The 18,922-nt window shown below is 43.7% G+C and overlaps 1 protein-coding gene across 1 annotated transcript in view; it reads left to right on the top strand.

Annotated features, from left to right (window-relative positions):
* The first annotated feature begins 5,290 nt into the window (after nt 1-5,290).
* TGFBR2 (transforming growth factor beta receptor 2) overlaps nt 5,291-18,922 on the top strand; it is a 66,842-nt gene continuing 53,210 nt past the window's right edge. The window contains exon 1 of the mRNA XM_075705654.1: nt 5,291-5,384. Coding sequence (XP_075561769.1) covers nt 5,291-5,384 — 94 coding nt within the window. The remainder of the gene's footprint in view (nt 5,385-18,922) is intronic.

The raw sequence follows: 18,922 nt of genomic DNA on the forward strand, positions 1-18,922 counted from the left end.
AGAGTTAAGACAAAAAATAGAACATGCTTATGGAAATGTGCAACGTTTTTCCCCAGCTCAGATACTAATTGCAGGAAGTACAAGAAACTGAAGAAAACAGTATAAAATTCTCCAAATGTCCTTTTCTTTTGGAAAAATAGAATTAAATTCTTCATGTAAAAGGTTGTGTGGTGAGATTAATAGTGCTTCCTACTTCTGGCCACTGCGGGAACAGTATCTCTTCTCACACTAACGTACTTCTGCTTTCACTACTAGGGGTATTTATATATACACAGTAAACACAGAACAAGCCAATTCAGTGAAGATTAAAAATGGTCGATTTGCATGATAGCTAAAAGTCAGAGATCATGTGAACGGCAGTGCCCTGAGAGTCTAGTGCTAATTTGAATAATATTTCAAAACTTTATTTTGCTAATTGTCATTCAGGAGATTTGTACAGAAAGCATTACTAAGATAAATCTTGAAGATAACATTATTCCTGTTGCCTCTGATGTATGCAGGAGTTGATAACAAGCTGATTGCCTCCTTCTGACAGATGATTACACACAACAGATGTTTTAATTTGATTATATCTGTGAGATAACCATAATGCTGTGTTAAGTCCAAACACTTTTTATGAGTCTTTCAAAACATTTTGCAATGAATGTAACCTTTTGTAAATGTCCTTGCTTGAGGCTGTGTGTGTTCTCATAATGGTGCAAATTATTAGTAACAAGTTGAAACCAGTGATTATGCAAAAGAAGAAAACTGCATTTAATAGTAGCTGTAATTCTGTGCTCTATGATAATCTAAATTAAGAGAGAAATATGATGCAAGCAGCGATACAAGGCACAATAGTTTAAAACTACTCCAAAGAGGACTATGTGTTCTTCAGGGAATGATGCACAAGACAGGCAGAGCTTTTATTGAGAACACTGAAAGGCCAATACTCTATGCCAAGCACCCTCAATTTGAAAATTAGCAGGCCAATGCCAGCTTTGTGAACAGAGCACTGCAGGGAACAGAAGTTTTGTGTTGCCAGTAATACAGGGTTACAAAATTTTACTTTGATTTGAACTGAAATGCCAAAATTTCCCTGAAAATAAACCTCTTCCTTCACTGCAGTGAAATCAAAGTGTTGTATGTTGCTCCCATGTTTTGTTTTTATATGTAACATGGAGAGAACAAAAAAAAGTCAAAACTAATTGGCTGCTTCAAAACAAACAACAATCTGCATCATACCAAAAATGCCAAAATTAGACGTGTCAAGTTTTCAAAGCAGATTTCCTATTTTTCTTTTGAAAGTAATTATGACAAAACTTATTCAGAGTCATCAATGTTTTTCTTTTGGTCAAACTACTTATTCCATTTATGTCATTAACAGTTTGTCAAGGCAATAGCAGCAGCCTATGTACCCGATTACCTTGTTTCACTCCAAACAAAAATCACAGGCAGTAATTCCAATGATTAACAGTCAGTAAAGCATCTTGTAGCTTATATTATATGATGTGCACAATTCAAAGAACGTTTTCTTGAGGATTCATGTCATCTAACATCAGATACCTAAAATGTAGATGTCTGGGCTAACTGTGCTCTCTGTTGTCAGCTCACGTGTCTAGAGGTTTTTAAAATATCTAGTCTCCTCTCCATCCTTTGATGACTGAGGGAATGTAGGTGACCTAACTGCCACCATAATGGCAGTTCTGTTCATCCAGCCTTTGTCCTCCATCATTTGGTCCTTGAACCTGATCTGGGACTAACCCACTACAGTCAAACAAATGAGACTGCTCCTTTAGATGGCAGGAAAGGTGCTAGGCTGTCTCAGCCACCTCCTGGAACTTCACTCTGAGGCTAACTTTTAGGCAGCTAAAGTAAGGTGAGATGTCACCCTAAGCCACATATGTCAGCTTTATATAGGCATGAACATTACATTGTGTTAGCGCAGCTGTATAGGCCTTATTTAATTCTGAGTCAGTGGATCTGGGAAGTAGCTTGTTGTGAGATTCTTAAAGCAACACTGGAGCTAATAAACTAATCAAAATAATGGCTTTACTGGCCACATCAGCAGTTCTTGGCTGTGAGTAGAATGATTTTGGGTTAAAAGTGTATGTTCTATACAGTGAAACAACAGTTTTTAGTAACAATGCAAGTTTTGTGGAAGCTTGAAAGTGTTCTTCATATGAGAATAACGCTGTAGTTCGCTTGGGATTTTGACAGAAGTATGATACTGCAAGCTGAGAAACGGTTGGAATACTAAAGAGAGATTGTTCGTACTCAGTAGTTTTTATGGACTGTTTTAAAAAGCTACACCTAAAACTGCAGCAAGAGGCACTTAGTTTGTCTTCACCAGGAAGCCCTGAGATACAAGAGGTACTAGCTTGTTTGTATTCTGTGTATCTGTTTTTAAGGCTCAGAAAGAAAACACAGTATTCAGTACATCAATAGTTTGCCTATTCTGAGTAGTGAACTGAAATTAGCTGACCCTTCCTTACCCTGTCAGGCTCGAGTTAATTATTTACAGCTTTAATCTGTGGCTCTTCACAGTGGGCTCTTTCTTACCTCAGTCAGCCTGAGGTTAAATATTCACAGTTTCAATCTAGAAGTAAGTAATAAACTGCCATCTGCAAACAGGGAACTGGGAACTATGAACAAGGAAATGGAAAGAAATGACCAGGCTTAGTCTTGTTTTATGTATTTTGGTTGTCCAGGAAATCCTGATTAAGCTGCGTTTGGGCCCTAACAGGGAAGCTTATAGTACTCAAAAAGGCAGGATGTGAGCTTTTGTTAATAAGCCTGTCTGGGACAAATCTGTGAACCAAACTGGGGTTTACTTCAACTCCCGTGTTGGCTTTTGGTGACAAAGTTACTCCTCCACTGAGGATATCCAGGTAAGATATATTCCTTCCACCCAAAAACTTTCTAGTAGCACCCACCACTCTCATGGGCTCTCTGAACATCCAAAATGCAGCTGTAGCACAATCCTCGCTGCATGATGTGTCTGTGGAAATAAAAAAAATGCTTATGTGGAAATAAAAAAAATGCTTATATGGAAATATCAGACTTCTGAAATCCACTTGTAATAGACTCCTCACTTACTAGGTAACAGGCGCCATATCACCTCATGTGAGAGGGAGGGGCTGTGATGCCAGGCTGCAGTCAGGAGTGTGAAACTATTGGGGACCTGAGTACAGCCCTCCTCAAGGCCTCCATCTCCTGCCAAGCCCCTCTCCTACTCCTAGACCCCTGGAGGAGAGAGACTGGTCAGAAGGTGCCCACGTAGGAGAAAACCCACGGCACTCATGCGAGGGAGAGAGATGCAAGTGAAGCAGAGGCCAGCTTGACAAGTCACGCCTGGATGGCGGCAGGTTTGAACAGTGACATTAAATCTGTATTTAATGGCTTATAAGCTTCTTTTCATATTGAAAGTTGGTATCAAAAACTAACAGGAGAGTTCAGTATACACAGCCAACTTTCTAAACAAACAGCAACTCTTTGGCACCTGCAGCTTGACAGCTACAAGGAGAGAGGAGTGTATACAGCATATGGTATATACTGGTGGGGGTTGAGAAATGCTTTTGTTTAAGTGGATTACTGAAAACACAGCCAGCTTCTAGCACAGAGCTGGTGCACAGGAACTGATAAGAACACTCCAGTCTGTGCTTAAAGGGGAGTCTAACATTTTTCTTACCTCTGGAAGGCGGCGACTGTTGAGTGAATCTTGACTGTATTTTAAAGGGGGTGGGGCAGAGGAATTGCTCTTGGAGAGGTTTATGAGAATTTGCAACATAAACTGGGACTGCACTGTGAAAATATGCATTTAGGGGGTTTTTAAAACTAAATTTACATAAAATCACAATGAGAATTTTTATGTCTGTTATAGGCCAATTAAATGCATTATGCAAACATTTCCAAATTCATACAGAGTTGATCTGGGACATTCAGAGCCTGATTACCTATAATCCCCCTGAGGGCTTAGCCCTTCTTCTGAAATACCCAAGTATGTACCTCTAACCAGTGCTGCAACCACAATGAAAGCAAATCACCAAAATTTGAACAGGCACTCTCAAATTATCCCCATGTGCATCAGTTTACCTTTCAATCAATGCCCAGCCATTTAACTTGGAGAGGAAGGAAGACTCTGTGAACCAAAAATGAGTCTCAAGACAACTGCTGGCTATGCAATGGCTGGGTTTATATTGGCAGAAAGCTCAGGCCTTAATCAGGTTGAGAGTCTGGTGGTTCCTATAGTCTCTGGGCCATGCAAAGCTGGCATCACGGGTGTGGTCCTACTCCCTGAATCCTATGTGCAATTTCTCCCTTTTGGAGAAGGTAAAATCTCTGGTAAAAGCTAAACCTGCTGTGGAGAGGAATGGAGATGAACTTCATCTGTGTCACATACACAGCGTTTGGGACCAAGTGGTGTGCGTCCAGCCCATTTGGGAGCAAAACGCAAAAAAAAGAGGCAGGTGACAAGTTGTCACAGTCAGCTTCAACATGTGCAAGCTGAGTGCCCAGCTGGTCTGTGTGAATGTTTTGTGTTATTACCCTGACTTCAACCCCCCCTGCACCCTGCTTCAGTTCATCTGGGGGTTATGCCTGTCTTTCGGACGCCAGTTCTGCAGAGGGGGAAACAGGCTGCAGCAGCATCGGTAAGGAGAGGGATACGCATGCAAGGAGGAGCTCTGGGAAGCCCCCATGCCCCACATGGCAGGACTGGGCCCTTGTCAACTCGTGGGGAGAAGGGCCCGTTGGAGCTGGCGGGTTCCCGCCGGCCTTGAGCCCCCGGGCAAGCCACGCCGGGGCCCGGCAGCGCGGGCGGGTGGCTGTGCCCGCTCCCCGCCTCGGGAAGGAGGCAGGCGCAGGGATCCGGGCTGCACGTCGGGGCTGGCCCCGGCGCGCTTGTGGTGGGAGAGCCAGACCTGAGAGGGGCTGGCCTCTGGCAGATGATTGACACCAAACTGGGTGAGGTTTCATGTTTAGAGGAAAAAAAAAAAAAAAAAAAAAAGAAAGAAAGAAAAAGGGCGAGCGCAGGGGAGGGGGTGACTGTGGGAAGGGGGAGAAGGAACTACTGTAAGAGTAAGAAATTCCTGCCCAGCTGTTTGCGAAGTTTAAGATTTCCTGTTTCCCCTGCAGCGCCGAAGTGAAGTTTTCAGTGAGTCACCCGCAGTCCCGAGCAGCGGAGCCGCGCAGCCCGCTCCCCCGCCGCCCTGCCAGCCCCGCCGCCGCGGCCTCCCCCGCTGCCCGCCCGGCCGGCCCGGCCGCCCCCCGCGCCCCGCCCGCGCCCCGCCGTCTATGCCGATCCGGCTCCGCGATGACTGCCCGGCGGCCGAGGAGCCTGCGGCGGCTGCTTCTGCGCGTTTCCCTCTGGCTCCTCATGGGCAGCTCGGTCCCCGCGCTGCTTCGGGGTAAGTGCGCGCCGGGCCGGCGCTCCCGCTTGACAGGAGCGGGGCCGGAGGCAGGAGCGGAGCGGGGCAGGAGGCAGGCGTCCGCCGCGGGAGGGGGGGACGCGGTTGCTAAGAAAGTTTTGAGGCTGGAAACGTTTCGGGAGGGGTGAGCGGGTTTGTTTATTGCCCCGCTGGAAAGTAAGCGGGGAAGAAAGGACGGGGAATCTGGTGGGGGGGGGGGGGGGGTCGCGGCAAAAACTGAGGTCCGTCCGTGGGGGGAAGAAGGAGGAGAAAAGAGAGGATTTGGCAGGAAATGCGGCAGGGTCTGGTCCGGCCGGAGGACCCCGGAGAGGGCAGCTCGGGAGCTGAGTGCCGTCCCCGGGCGGGGAGCGGCCGCCCGGCCCCGCAGCTGCTGCGGCAGCTCCCGCACCTGGTGCCGGGCCGCACCGTGCGCCGGGGGGCGGCGGCCCGGGGGCGCCAGGCCCGGGGGGAACCAGCGGCCGCGGCCCGAGCCGCCCGCCCCCTGCCGTGCCCGCTCCCGGGTGCGGGATCCAGCCCCCGGCACGGCTCTGGGGATGCCCGCTGGGATGGGGACCAGCTGGCCCTGCGCACCCGTAGGGAGAGGGGCTAGAAGTTGCCAAGGGGGCTACATGGCCTGAGCCGCTGCGTGCCGGCTCTCGGGGCTGAGGGCCTGTGCCTGGCCAGAGAGCCCGCTGCTGTGAGGGGCAGCGATTCCTTACCAAAAAGTTGTTTTACATGTGAGTGTCTGCCTACAGCAGAATTAAGCCGTGATTGTGAGCAGCTGGACTGAGTCGCGGTCACTCCTGGAGCGCTTAGTCCTCATGCTGTTTGATTCGCTTTTAATGACACTTTACATCCCTTATTCTGTTTTTACCAAGACATTCCTGGATAGGTTTTTGAGGCTGTGGCTTGCAGTGTTCTTCATAGGATAATTTGGAATGTACCAAGAGGTTAAAGTGCTGCTGCAAAAACAAGGTCCCTGCCCTGAGGAGCTTTCGATCTCAGTCCTACCAGTGCTAACCCACATATGTGAACTAACATCTGCAACTGTAAAGTTAGGCCCTAAATCATGTTGCAGTACAACTGGTGAACCTGAAGAGAGAACGTCAGATTGCAGCACAACTGCATCTGAAACGGTTTTGAAGAATTAAGTAGATTTCTGAGATGTCTTGTGATATGACACCTAGTTTTAGTCTTCAGGTAAGATGTGCAGACACCTGAGCATCTACAAACTTTGTGCCCTCTGGTTCTCCCTTGTGGTCCGTTCACGGTCAATAATGAGCTCAAAATTGTTGCTAGAACATAATAACATAAGCTAGATAGCTCTTGTATAGCTACTGCCAGTAGCTATGTACAGTATGAATAACTTCATGCTTCATTAATAATCCTGTTGAAGTCAACAGGTTTTACATACCTGCAAAGTTACTCATGAAAGCTTAGGGCAGATGAAAAAAAAAAGTTTAAGAATAAGACGCCATGGTGTCCCAGGGCTCAAAGTGATATTATTTTAAATGTGATGTATGCAGCTTCTTGTTGATTTTGATATATTTTTTTAAATTTCTGATTAATATAAATCATACTGAACTAATAATGGCTTTTATTTTGACCCCAGCACCAAATTTTTTTGCAGATTCTCATCACAAAAAGCTTTAAATGAAGAAGCTCCACTTTTGTCAGTCTTGTGTTATTTATTATCGTGCTCTTTTTTTTTTTTTTTCACTCAACCAGTATAGACAGTCTCAAACTACAGGTAGATTTTAAAAGTGGACATAGCTTAAGAATTGTTCTTCTTTCTTGTTGTAGGTGCAGTGAGGAAAAAATATATAGAGATTAGTTACAATTCAGCATATATCTTACTGATCTTCATCTAAACCCTACAATAACTAAAACTGAGTAGACCTGTTGTCAGATAATCTATCGTATAGCTCCAAAAGTTGTTTTAATAATCACCATAGGATTCTGTTGTGTGTATAACAGGAAGAGTTGGTCAGAAAACAACAGTTCTGTGGGGGCAGAAAGTGTGAAGTTTGGATATTGGTCGTTATTTGGCATCAAAATGAAAACTAGAGCTGCCAAATGTTTGGGGGAAAACAAAACAGAAAAAAAAGAGCTATTTACTTTGTAATAATCAATAGCTCAGCAGTTCAGTGAGGATGAGGCAGGAGAGATACCAGTCTCAGGAGAGCTCACTTCCCAGGTATGCCTAGTAACCAGCTGGCTGTTGTTGGTGAAGAGGTTAATAAAGCCCCAGCTAAAATTTCATTCTTCACAGCAAAATATTAGACATGAATCGCACATTCCCATAAAGATTCTGGACAAAACTACAAATTCATGAGCAGGTCCAATAAGAACTATCTACTTTGAAGAAGGTGCTCTCATGTCCTGTACTACACATGAATAATTGAAATTTTTTCCATAGAGTAAAGGGACAAGGTGGGATTTTTTTTTTTTTTTTTATGATTGTGAATCCTATATTGACTGTTTAATCAATAAATGGCAGTCCAAACCAGCAGTTGCCCACATAAGAAATTGATGCTGCTGTGTCCAAGTGAATATGCATCTGTAATTTATCTTTGGGGTATCAAAACCAGAAATTTGTTCTTTGGAATAATCTGTATAATCCTTGTTCATTTCTGAACATCAGGACCTTAACTTCTCCATTCAGCCAAACTCTGCTTGCATTATTGTCTCCTTATTTTTTCAAAAGCCATATCATAGCCTGTTAATTTTGTAGTAACAAAATCAATTTGAGAGCTTCAGATATTTGCAAGAGGGAAGTATGAGAACAAATATCTTTGTAACATGGTAGAACATGTTTGTAACACGATCGAATCTAAAATGCATTCCTGCCCCCCATTAAAACTGGCAAATTTCCAGTTATTTCAGGAGGGAGGTAGGAATAGAACAGAGATATTATTGCATTTTCTCCTATTTATGGGGTATCCTTGAATTCTAAGACTTTTATACCTGAGGTTTTGAAAATCACTTTTATTTAATTGCTATCTTGAGCTCCTTGGTATTAACATGCTTCTATATTATTCAGGTAGTGAATTCCATATAGGAATGGTTTCTATTAAAAAATGATGAGCCAGATCTTAAGCTGCTGCAAATGAATATAGTTCCATTAGCATCAGTAGAGTTATATCAAGTTATAGCATACAAGTTTCCTGAAACAGTTTCAAAAGTAATTTCAAAAAAAGGGCAATGGAATAATTCAGATTTTTGCATATTAATAATATTTTTTCACATATATTTTATAAACACTTACTATTATATGACCTACATTGAGCCAAACAGCATTGCTTCAAAATGAAATACTCCTTTCTGGGATGAATTGTTACAGTTTCATATAGTGGTGGCTGATAAAAGTTGTCATTGTGACAAGGTTAATTCTGAACTTAGGAGCAAAGATGGTGTCAAGCTCTTACCAGAAGAAAAATTCTTCATGGTTTGTTTTTTGGTTTTTTGTGGGTTTTGGGTTTTTTGTTTTTTTTTTTTTTTTTTTTCAGGACTAGTCTTTTAGAAAAGAGTTGCTCTTTTGGGGGGAGAAAAAAAGTGTGTAGTATCATTGTAGCACCAGTTGTTGGAGTTTCCCGTGCTTGTATTTCCTCTGCAGGATATTTTTAAGACAGTATTTTTGCATTTGTGGCATAGGAACTTTTTTTTCTCAATTATGTATGTCTGTTCTATATGCACTTTGCTAGCATTCACTTTGTATCACTGTCACTCCTCTGACTTCAGAAGAGCTGTGCCTCATGGTGCAGCAAGAATGAGCAAAACCAACTGGTTGTGCCCAACTTGTTACTTTCTTGGATTTTGCGTAACCGGATGCATTTGTATCGGCTAGGTGCGAAATATTATCACTAGTGCGATGACAGATTTTGATCTGAAAGTGGTCTGTGCAGCTTCCACGCTGGCTGGCATGGCTTCAGTTGAGTGTTGGTGGCACACTGAAAGTCAGGGCTTCCAGCCACCTTTGTGGCCCCATAGTCCTGGGCTCAGCAGGAGGGAGGTGAGTTGTTACAGTCCTGGTCTGCCCATGGTCCCCACGGCCCCTCTGGCACCTGGTGAGCAGAGGGACGAAGGGATGTCCTGAGGCAGGTGGGAGACCAGCGGTGCAGTGTCTACTTTGCCACATAGGAGCCCTTTGACCCAGGGGAAATAACCAAGTAGGCACATCCCAGGGACATCAGCTGGTTTGTATTGCCAGAGCATTGCAAACTCAGTAAGATGGGCTCAGATATTAACCAGTTCTGCGCAGGTGTTGGAGAATACAAGGGATTTCCAGTATGGAGTAGTGGAGAGCCAGTCCTGTTGTGGAAAAGAAATTTGGCTGAGTCCTAGTGTAAGAGATTTAGTGCTGAGATTTTGGTTTACTTAATAGGTCTTTAGCCCTAAATTTTGTTGGGGTTTTTTTGTTTCTTTTTTCCTATAGGATAATGGGAACTGTTTTTTCAACTCCTATAATAAAGAATAAAATAAAAGGTGATGACAAAATACTTGCGCTTTTTTATGAACCATAATTCTGGCAGGTTAAAATAGACAAAAATAAATCAGAAAGAATATGCCTTGTTGTGGTGGGTTGATCCTGGCTGGATGCCAGGTGCCCACCAAAGCTGCTCTATCACTCCCCTCCTCAACTGGACAGGGGAGAGAAAATATAACGAAAGGCTTGTGGGTTGAGATAAGGGCAGGGAGAGATCATTCACCAATTACCGTCACATGCAAAACAGACTCAACCTGGGGAAATTAGTGTCATTTATTACCAATCAAATCAGAGTAAGGTAATGAGAAATAAAACCAAATCTTAAAACATCTTCCCCCACCCCTCCCTTCTTCCTGGGCTCAGCTTCACTCCTGATTTCTCTACCACCTCCCACTGAGCAGTGCAGGGGGATGGGGAATGGGGGTTGCCGTCAGTTCATCACACATTGTCTCTGCTGCTCCTTCCTCCTCAGGAGAGGACTCCTCACACTCTTCCCCTGCTCCAGCATGGAGTCCCTCCCATGGGAGACAGTCCTCCATGAACTTCTCCAATGTGGGTCCTTCCCATGGGCTACAGTTCTTCACAAACTGCTCCAGCATGGGTCCCTTCCACAGGGTGCAGTCCTTCAGGAGCAGACTGCTCCAGCGTGGGTCCCCCACGGGGTCACAAATCCTGACAGCAAACCTGCTCCAGCGTGGGCTCCTCTCTGTCCATGGGCCCACAGGTCCTGCCAGGAGCCTGCTCCAGTACGGGCTTCCCACGGGGTCACAGCCTCCTTCAGGTGCCTCCACCTGCTCTGGTATGGGGTCCTCCCCAGGCTGCAGGTGGATATCTGCTCCACCGTGGACCTCCACGGGCTGCAGGGTCACAGCCTGCCTCACCATGGTCTTCACCATGGGCTGCAGGGGAATCTCTGCTCCGGTGCCTGGAACACCTCCTCCCCCTCCTTCTTCACTGACCTTGGTGTCTGCAGAGGTGTTCCTCTCACATATTCTCACTCCTCTCTCTTGCTGCGGTTGCACAGGTTTTTCTTTCCCCTTCTTAAATATGTTATCACAGAGGCTCTACCACCATTGCTGATGGGCTCAGCCTTAGCCAGTGGTGGGTCCATCTTAGAGCCAGCTGGCGTTGGCTCTATTGGACATGGGGGAAGCTTCTAGTAGCTTCTCACAGAAGCCACTCCTGTAGCCCCCCTGCTACCAAAACCTTGCCATGCAAACCTAATACACTTGTTTTCAACAGACTAGTAAGAGGTCCTTTTGAAATTTAAATTCACTGGCAGGTGGAAGTGATAAGAGTTGTATTATGAAACAGGGAAGAAACGTATTATAGGGGACAGATTACTTTTACAGCAAGGAGTGGGCATACACACTGGGGCAGGGTGTTGTAGTTAAGGCAAATGCCACTCATCTGTATGCCACTGTAAGCAGTGAGTTGATACTAAATATTTGCAAGATTGGGTTCTCAGTGACCCCGCTAAGTCTTCAACATTTTCATAGTACGTCTCCATTCTGGCATAAAGACAGAGCAGCAGCACTGGCATTGGTTGAGTACAACCATTTATATCCTACTGCCTGAAAGAACACAGATTTAGTTAGTGTACAGATGTTTAGGGTAAGATACATAGAGAGAGCAAACCACTTCAAACACCATCCAGTGATGAAAAACTCATCCAAATTAGTAGTTAGAACTAACAAATCTCACCAGGAGTTGCTTAATTCTATTTCTGTTGGTGACAGCATGTCATCGTTTGTTTGTGTCCAATAACTAGGGATTTAAGCATAATTTAATTTGGAGCATATATTAAGGGGTTTGCCCTGTAGCCCATACGGACTCCTGAGTCAGGGACTAATGTCCATTTGTTTGCATTGCTGCAAAGTTTAGCAACTGTGTCAGATTTTAAGAAACAATAACATTAGCAGTGGCAGGAGAAATACTAGTTGCCGATTTGTCCATGTTTGTGCATTATTTTTTTTTTTAAACATGCCATTTCCTTGCTCTTTCTCTTGGTCTGAATGCCATTGTGCTTGTTACAGCTGGAACTACCTGTCATTTTTTTCATATGGGTTTTAAAGTCTTTTCACCTCTGGGAAGATAGTCTGGGGAAGGAGTAGTTTTCCTTTGCTCGAACAACTGGTATTTTGCAAGAACTTCCTGCTGGCATTCATCCCTGAGTTAATCTGGTTAGAATTAGAGCTGGTTGAGAGTTTTTGACACTGTTTTTCATGGGAAAATGCTGATTTGTCAAAACTGAAACAATTTGTGGAAATGTACCAGTTTCCATTAAACTTTCACCAGGAAACCTCCCCCCCTCCCCTCTGCCCCCCCAGTCCAGGATGGAATTTCTGATACAGAAAGAGAGAGAAAGAGAAATCCTCATTAATCAATAATTAGAATAGTCACTGGTCGAGGATGAAGGAAAGGCAGGATCAAGTCCCTGGTCTGGCTCATAGAGTGCACACTTGAATCTGGAGCTCCCCCTATCCACTCTCCCCAGGATACTGGAGGGCTGTCACTCTTGTGCATGCATGCACGAACACCCCCACACCCACCACTTCAGATGACTTTGGTTTCACTCTGGTGGTGAATATGAAAATGTATGAAATGCTGCAGCACTTTGTGGGGCAGGAAAAACATTTTCCCGACAGTGTTTTTTTAGGTTGACCTGTAGCCATGTGTTCATTTTCTCCTAGTTGGGTGGGAATGGCAGTACTCTGAATGATTGGTGTCTTCTATCTAGTCGTTGTTTCATACCGTAATAACAAGCTGTATTCAGAAATTTCTGTCATGCAAAGGAACCACAATTTTTATTACTAACAGTCCTGATAGTCTGATTCCAGGATTCCAGTTCTCCACTCACAGAGTAGTATTTTGGCAAAAATTTGACTGAAATTAATAAATTTCAGGAACAGGTAAGAGGAGTCTGCTTCCTCACGCTTAAAGCACCCTTCAGTTTACAACCCAGCAGACACATTGCTACAATGACACCTAGGGTTAACATTGTGCCTTTGAAACTGTAATCTGGAACCCAAGGTGTTAGAAAGCTCTCTTCTGTTTCCTACATACCTTCTGTTTGTACCCAAGGACTTCGGCCCACACCCACAAAAGAGCTGTTGCCGTGCTCCGTAAGTAGACATCTGAGGTTTTAAGGTAAAAAAGAAAGACTTACCAAGCAGCCAAAGCTGTAAGCTCAGCCAGTGATTTGAAAGTCACACCATGTTCTTTCTGGCTTGTTTATAGTCACCAGTAATACAAGTTTGGAAAGATAGCCTCTGCCCTCTGTGCAGTTGATCGGTTCCTCTAAAACATTGCATTGGTATACCTGTGGGCTTCATTTAATTCAGCAGTTAAACTTGGGTAAAAAAATGGTCTATGCAGAAGACATTATAAAATCCATCTTTTGTTCTCAAGGTTGTGGTGGCTTTGTCAGGGCTTAGAGACTTCCTTCTGTTAGAAAAGCAAGTGAATTTGAACAGTACATACTCAAGAGAGCAGCAGGAAGGTTTCACAGTCTTACTCCTCGGAGCAACATTTTCCAAGTAAAGACCCAAGCATGGTTCTTAGGTGCCTGGGGCACTTTAATAGGCCTCTTTAAAAACTAGCATTGTGCAAGTGGAACATGTGCAGGGCCAGACTGTCAGCTGGCATAAATCAGCTTTACTCTGTTGAAGGCAAGGAACCTGCCCTGATTTATACCAGCTGAGAATCTGGCCTCAGAATAAATAATAGGCAACTGTATGTTATGAGGCTGTAATTCCCCTGTGGCGGCTTTTGTGATATCAGTCTTACAGGAGCCAGACTGATCCAGTTCTCTTTCTTGGAGCAAAAGCGTAATTTGACTGCCGTATTTTGAAGTCCTCAGAACTTTAGGAAGGAGAGATTTCAGGCAGTCGAGGGAAAGATGTTTCCAAACTTCTTGTAATGTATCATTAAGGATTTATGCCCAGGAAGAATCATGGGAGGAGAATTGGGGAGGATGGACATGAATTGATTCAGGGTAGGCAGTCCCAAAAGAAGAGAAATGTGTAACAGGGATGACTTCTCATCGAGACCAGGCCTTTCCTTTGAAAGCACTTGCGTACATTTCCCAAACTGCATGAAAACTGAAGCGCCCTCATCACTGATAAGCTGCTGGTGCTGGTGTAATTAATAAGGAAACAAAGTGGAGAATGGGAAATGAGGACTAAGGGGCAAACCCCTCCTCAGAATGTGGATGTGGTTTTTATTTTTTCTTAAGGTTTCACCCAGAAGGGTCATAAGTGGGTGGCTGATACTCATTTTATTGACTTAGAAAGAAAAGGGTGTTCAGTTAGATTTTCCAACAGTTAACCTGTAGTTCTCCTGAGTCTAGATATTTTAGACGTGAGATGCAGGTGAGCCACCTCCCTCTGGTTTTAATCCTGCTGTGGATCCTGCAGCCCAGAATGAGAGTAAGCACATCACGCGTACATGGCATCTGCTGGCACGGTTAGGTGGTGCCTGGGGCTTTTGGATGATAATGTGGTAATTTTGTAGATTTCATCTCACTAACTAATATAAGTACATTTTTAATGTTGCTGTACAAGAAGGTGAACTTTGAAAGAGACCACAGATGATTACTAATGGATTATCACTTCTGGTTATTTTCAGGGAAGGCAGCAGAAGCAGCTGTCCAGGATTCTTTTGTTTCTTGAGATGCCGATCTGGTCTGATCCTTGAGGTCTAATTAGTAGCTCAGATTCTGTTGACAAGTCACTATATAAAGCTGTAGAACAGCAGTGGTTTTGATAACGCAGCTATAATACTTAGGCAGTAGTTTAAGAAAGGTCTTAGTCGTCAAAGGGAGCTGAAATTTCTTACCATTTTGACTGCTCCCCTGTTTTTAGTGTTACCTGGCTGTCCTGACTAACTTCCATATGCTTTGTTTGGGAGCTCTGTGGCTGGAGCAAATCTGAAGTCATACTTACATCAGGACTTATCATACCTTGTGCACTTAGAGTGCTCCAGGAGGGCATTGTGTGTGAACAACTTCTCTCCATTAAAGTGCTCGCTTAGGGAAATATGGTAGATGTAACTATAACTTTTTTCCTTTCCATTTTTTTTCCCCCCAACTGTCCAGTTTCTTAAAATATTCCTTCATTAGATAGTCAGTACCCACTGTGCAATTTCAGGCCAGTGCTAAAGGGAGGTCTGTAGCTACGTGTTAGTTTATTTTACTTCAGCTCACTGTAAAGCTACTAATTAACATGAAGTAGCAATTCTCTGTTATGCTGAGCAAAACATTACATAGGCTGCTTTTTTTTTTTTTTTTACCTTTTACCCTAAAATGGGCTGCATTGTAAAAATATGCATAATTAAGGATGTATCTTTTTCATTATGTTATCAATAGTGATAAGATGGAATGACAATAAAATGACATGCAGGTGTTCAGCATGTGACCAGCACTGAGTTGCTTCTGGAGTTCACATGATAGTTGGTCGCTTCCTGCTCTCAGGATGCTCCCCCTCAGCTCCGCAGCTATCTTAAGCTTTCCTGTAATGTGACTGGGTAGTGACTCCAGGGTGTCCCATTCTTCTTGAGAAACTCATAGAAAGAGTGCAGGAATAAAGAAGTAAATTTTTGTGTTTTTCACTAATGGGAAGAATTTAATGAGGCTTTGAACAGCACAAATTTGTCAATCTGTGATCAGGAACCCATGAAGATTTCAAGAGAATAGCTGTCATATGCAGGTGGTGGTTGATCCTTTATTTCCTTTGGCTGGTTCTGCCTGCAAGCATGCAGCAATTACCCTTCTCATTTGTCTCCTACATACAAGGAGATCTATGATTCTGCAGTGACTGTGCTGTGGCAGTTGGCCAGCTGCCCTGCTGTGTACCTTCTACCTCCCCACAGTTCCCATTACCGATTTTCACGGTTGCATTACCTCCTTTTCCTCCAGTGGTTAGAGCCTTTGCCCAAAGTGGGAGGCCCATGGTCATGCCAGTCCTCAGCCTGAGAGTATCTAAACTCCATCAGTGATGGGCTCTGAGAGGAAGGATCCTTGCTGGCTGAGGCTGGGCAGGGCTGTGGAGGCGGCACTCTGCAGAGAAAGGGTTGACGTGTGCGTGGGTGGTCTCCCAAAGCATGTCAGAGGAGAAGAAAGCCTGTTCCCTGATGGATTCATTCATTATTCCAGCCCCTGCAGGGGTGACTGATATTCTCTCCAGGGAGCTCACAGCACAACAAAAAGAGACTTTACATACAAAATCTTTTTTTCTTTTTTAAACTGAAAACAACCATTTCTCATCCTCATGAAAAGATCAGAGAGGACCATGTAATAGTCATGACTTTGTAAGCCTCTTTATTGAAGCTTTCACAAAGTAACTAGGTCAGCGATATGTGCTTCTGGGCTATTGAATTTCCCCTCTTCCCCTCAGTCTGTTCTTCCATTTCCTCACCCAACTTTACCACAAGGGAATGCCTTAAGTCAAAAATCTGGAAAGCTGATCCTTTTATTGCATTCCTAGTATTCTCATCTGGTATGTACAGTGCCAGGCCATCAGGCTAGCAAAGCTGGCGTAGCCCAAGTTTGCATGTAAACAGCAATACCACATTGTCTGGTTGTAACTAAAGCCATATCTGCTCTCTCTTTGCCTCTAGATAATAGAAACAGGAAGATGTTCATCAGGAAAAGATTGGTGAACTATTCTGGAAAAGGAAATACAACTAGAAGGTGTTTCTTCATCATTGTTTTTCTTTCTCCTTCAACTCCTTTCTCACACACTCCTTACTTCTCACATTTTATACTTTGGCCTTCAAGTTTCTGTCTGGCTTGGAGCTTTTCTGTTCCCACTCTTCCCTGAGGCCACATTGGTACCATGAATATTAGTGCAACAACAAGCAGCCTAGAGTTTCCTGTATGTACATGTCCCCTGCCTTTAATGTATATAAAGGAAGATAAAAATGTGATTCAAATTAAATCACCAAAATCCAGGAACATGGGATTCAGAATGAGGACCCAGGCATATCCCATGTAGATTTTGAATTGTTTAAAAACTAGATGCTTGACCCTAGAAGGAAAACTTCAAAGTATCTCTGTTAGGCATGAAGACTCCTTCTGTACATGTTGGAAAGAGTTACAGGCTCATTCTTTCACATGGGAGGAGGAGGCAAGACTTGTTGGTGACTTGTAACTGAGAACAGCTTTTGCATCTTGACCCATGGTTAAAGCAGTGAGCTGGGAAGTGAGAAGCCTGGGCTCAGTCCCTTAGTCTCTGGAGACCCAAACCCAGATCTGCAGCTTCCCACGATTTCATCCATTGTATTTTCGATGCCACTGTTAAACTTCAGTACAGTTATTTGTATTAGAATTTCCACAGTTTCAACTAGTTCTGCTTAACATATGTCAAAAAAATAATGCATTGATGTGTTAATTATAGTTTCTATAGACAATTATAAAAGTTATGGGAAATGAACAGACATTGTTTCAACACTGGTCTATTGTGATTGGGAAATTGAGGTTCAAAGAGAGTAATAACTGCTGTTATTTCTCAACAGAAATTCTGGATTAAAGCCCTCAGAGCATCCAGAAATTCTCATCAGCCTCAAATACCCTGCCAAGTTCAGTGAGCTACAATTAGCACTTTTTTCTCCCCTATTTTTCTCAGGTTAAGAGGCTGTGTGGTAGGAGCTGCCAGGGAATGGTGAGGCACAAGGAAGCTTTCGTAGCTTGCTTCAGTTTGACCATTTAAGGCCTAACTCTTCCCTCAATTGTCTATGTATCTATTATTCATGGTTCAGCCAGCTTGTACTTCCCCTAACTTGGCTTTTTTGTTCTGGTGACTTGTAGTGTGATTGTAAGGCGCATACCTACTGGTGGTTTGAAGTCAGAAACATATTTGCCTTCTCATGGGTGAAGGTGGGTAGAAAATGCTAGAAGCAAACCACTAATTATTTGAAGTATCTTACCCTTGAAAGTTAATGACAAGGCACATTTACCACTATCATAACCACATACCTAGAAATAGAAAACACTGATACCTGCCTTTCCAAGCTGTTGCTTAGCATAAGTAGCTACACTACCAGTACAATCATCACTCTTCCCTTTAAAAGGTGGATTTTGTTTTAATTTTCCATTTTGTGCTTTTGAAACAGAGGTGTGGAAAGCTTTGACCAGAACAGTAATTTCCACTCGATTGTCCTTAGGCCTGCAGTGGGTTAGGAAGGAGGTGGTACTGTTTGTTAAGGGAACCATTCTGCCTTTTTAGCATTTTCAGGTAAGAGCTTAATGTTAATGATTGTCTGCCTTTTGAAAATGACAGACTGTTGTGGTTTTGAACATACGAAGAACAAAAGAATTAGGAATAGTACCTACAGCTGCTAGTCCCTGGCTGGATACAAATTTGGTCAGATATACAGACAGTTTGCCATCCCTTAGTAAGATAGCATACATCACATAAACACCAGTAACTGGGAGCATTTGCCTCAAGGCAAATGTAATGCAACCTAGCTAAAGAATGCTAAGCTGTGTGTAGGAGAGCTCGCATGGAAGTTCCACAGTTGGTTGATGGAGAATAAGGTGTTAAGCTGTGCTAACTTGATATTTTAGACTCTGTGGTGGGTGAGGTTATGAAAGGTGAACAAGCATCCATTCCAACAAATGAAAGCTGTAGGTGAACTAAATCACTCCAGAAACAAGGTGTGCATTTTGAACAAACAGGAAAATTTCATTATTAGACCCCTGCCAAGGGATGTGATGGACTTCCCAGTGCGAATCTCTACATCAAGACAGGGTTTTGCTTGTTAAACATATACTCAGAGAAGTTAGGGCTTTGCAAAACTGGATGAATGGAATGATCTCACTTGCAGAAGGCCAGACTGGGAATATCATCCCCCTCTTCCTGACATTGAGGTCCTGTAACCTACGAATCTGTGATGCAGCCGGTTACCACCAGCAGGCTGGTATCGCTCATGTCCCTCTCAGAATTAGGACTAGCATCTCCAGGAGTAACTAACAGTTAAGCTACTCTGCCAACTAACCCTGTGCAAGGATATTTCAAATATGCATGAGTTATAAAATTTTGCATCCAAGGAA

Source organism: Pelecanus crispus, chromosome 2 (genome assembly GCF_030463565.1).
Source record: "Pelecanus crispus isolate bPelCri1 chromosome 2, bPelCri1.pri, whole genome shotgun sequence".
Classification (NCBI taxonomy): Eukaryota; Metazoa; Chordata; class Aves; order Pelecaniformes; family Pelecanidae; genus Pelecanus; species Pelecanus crispus.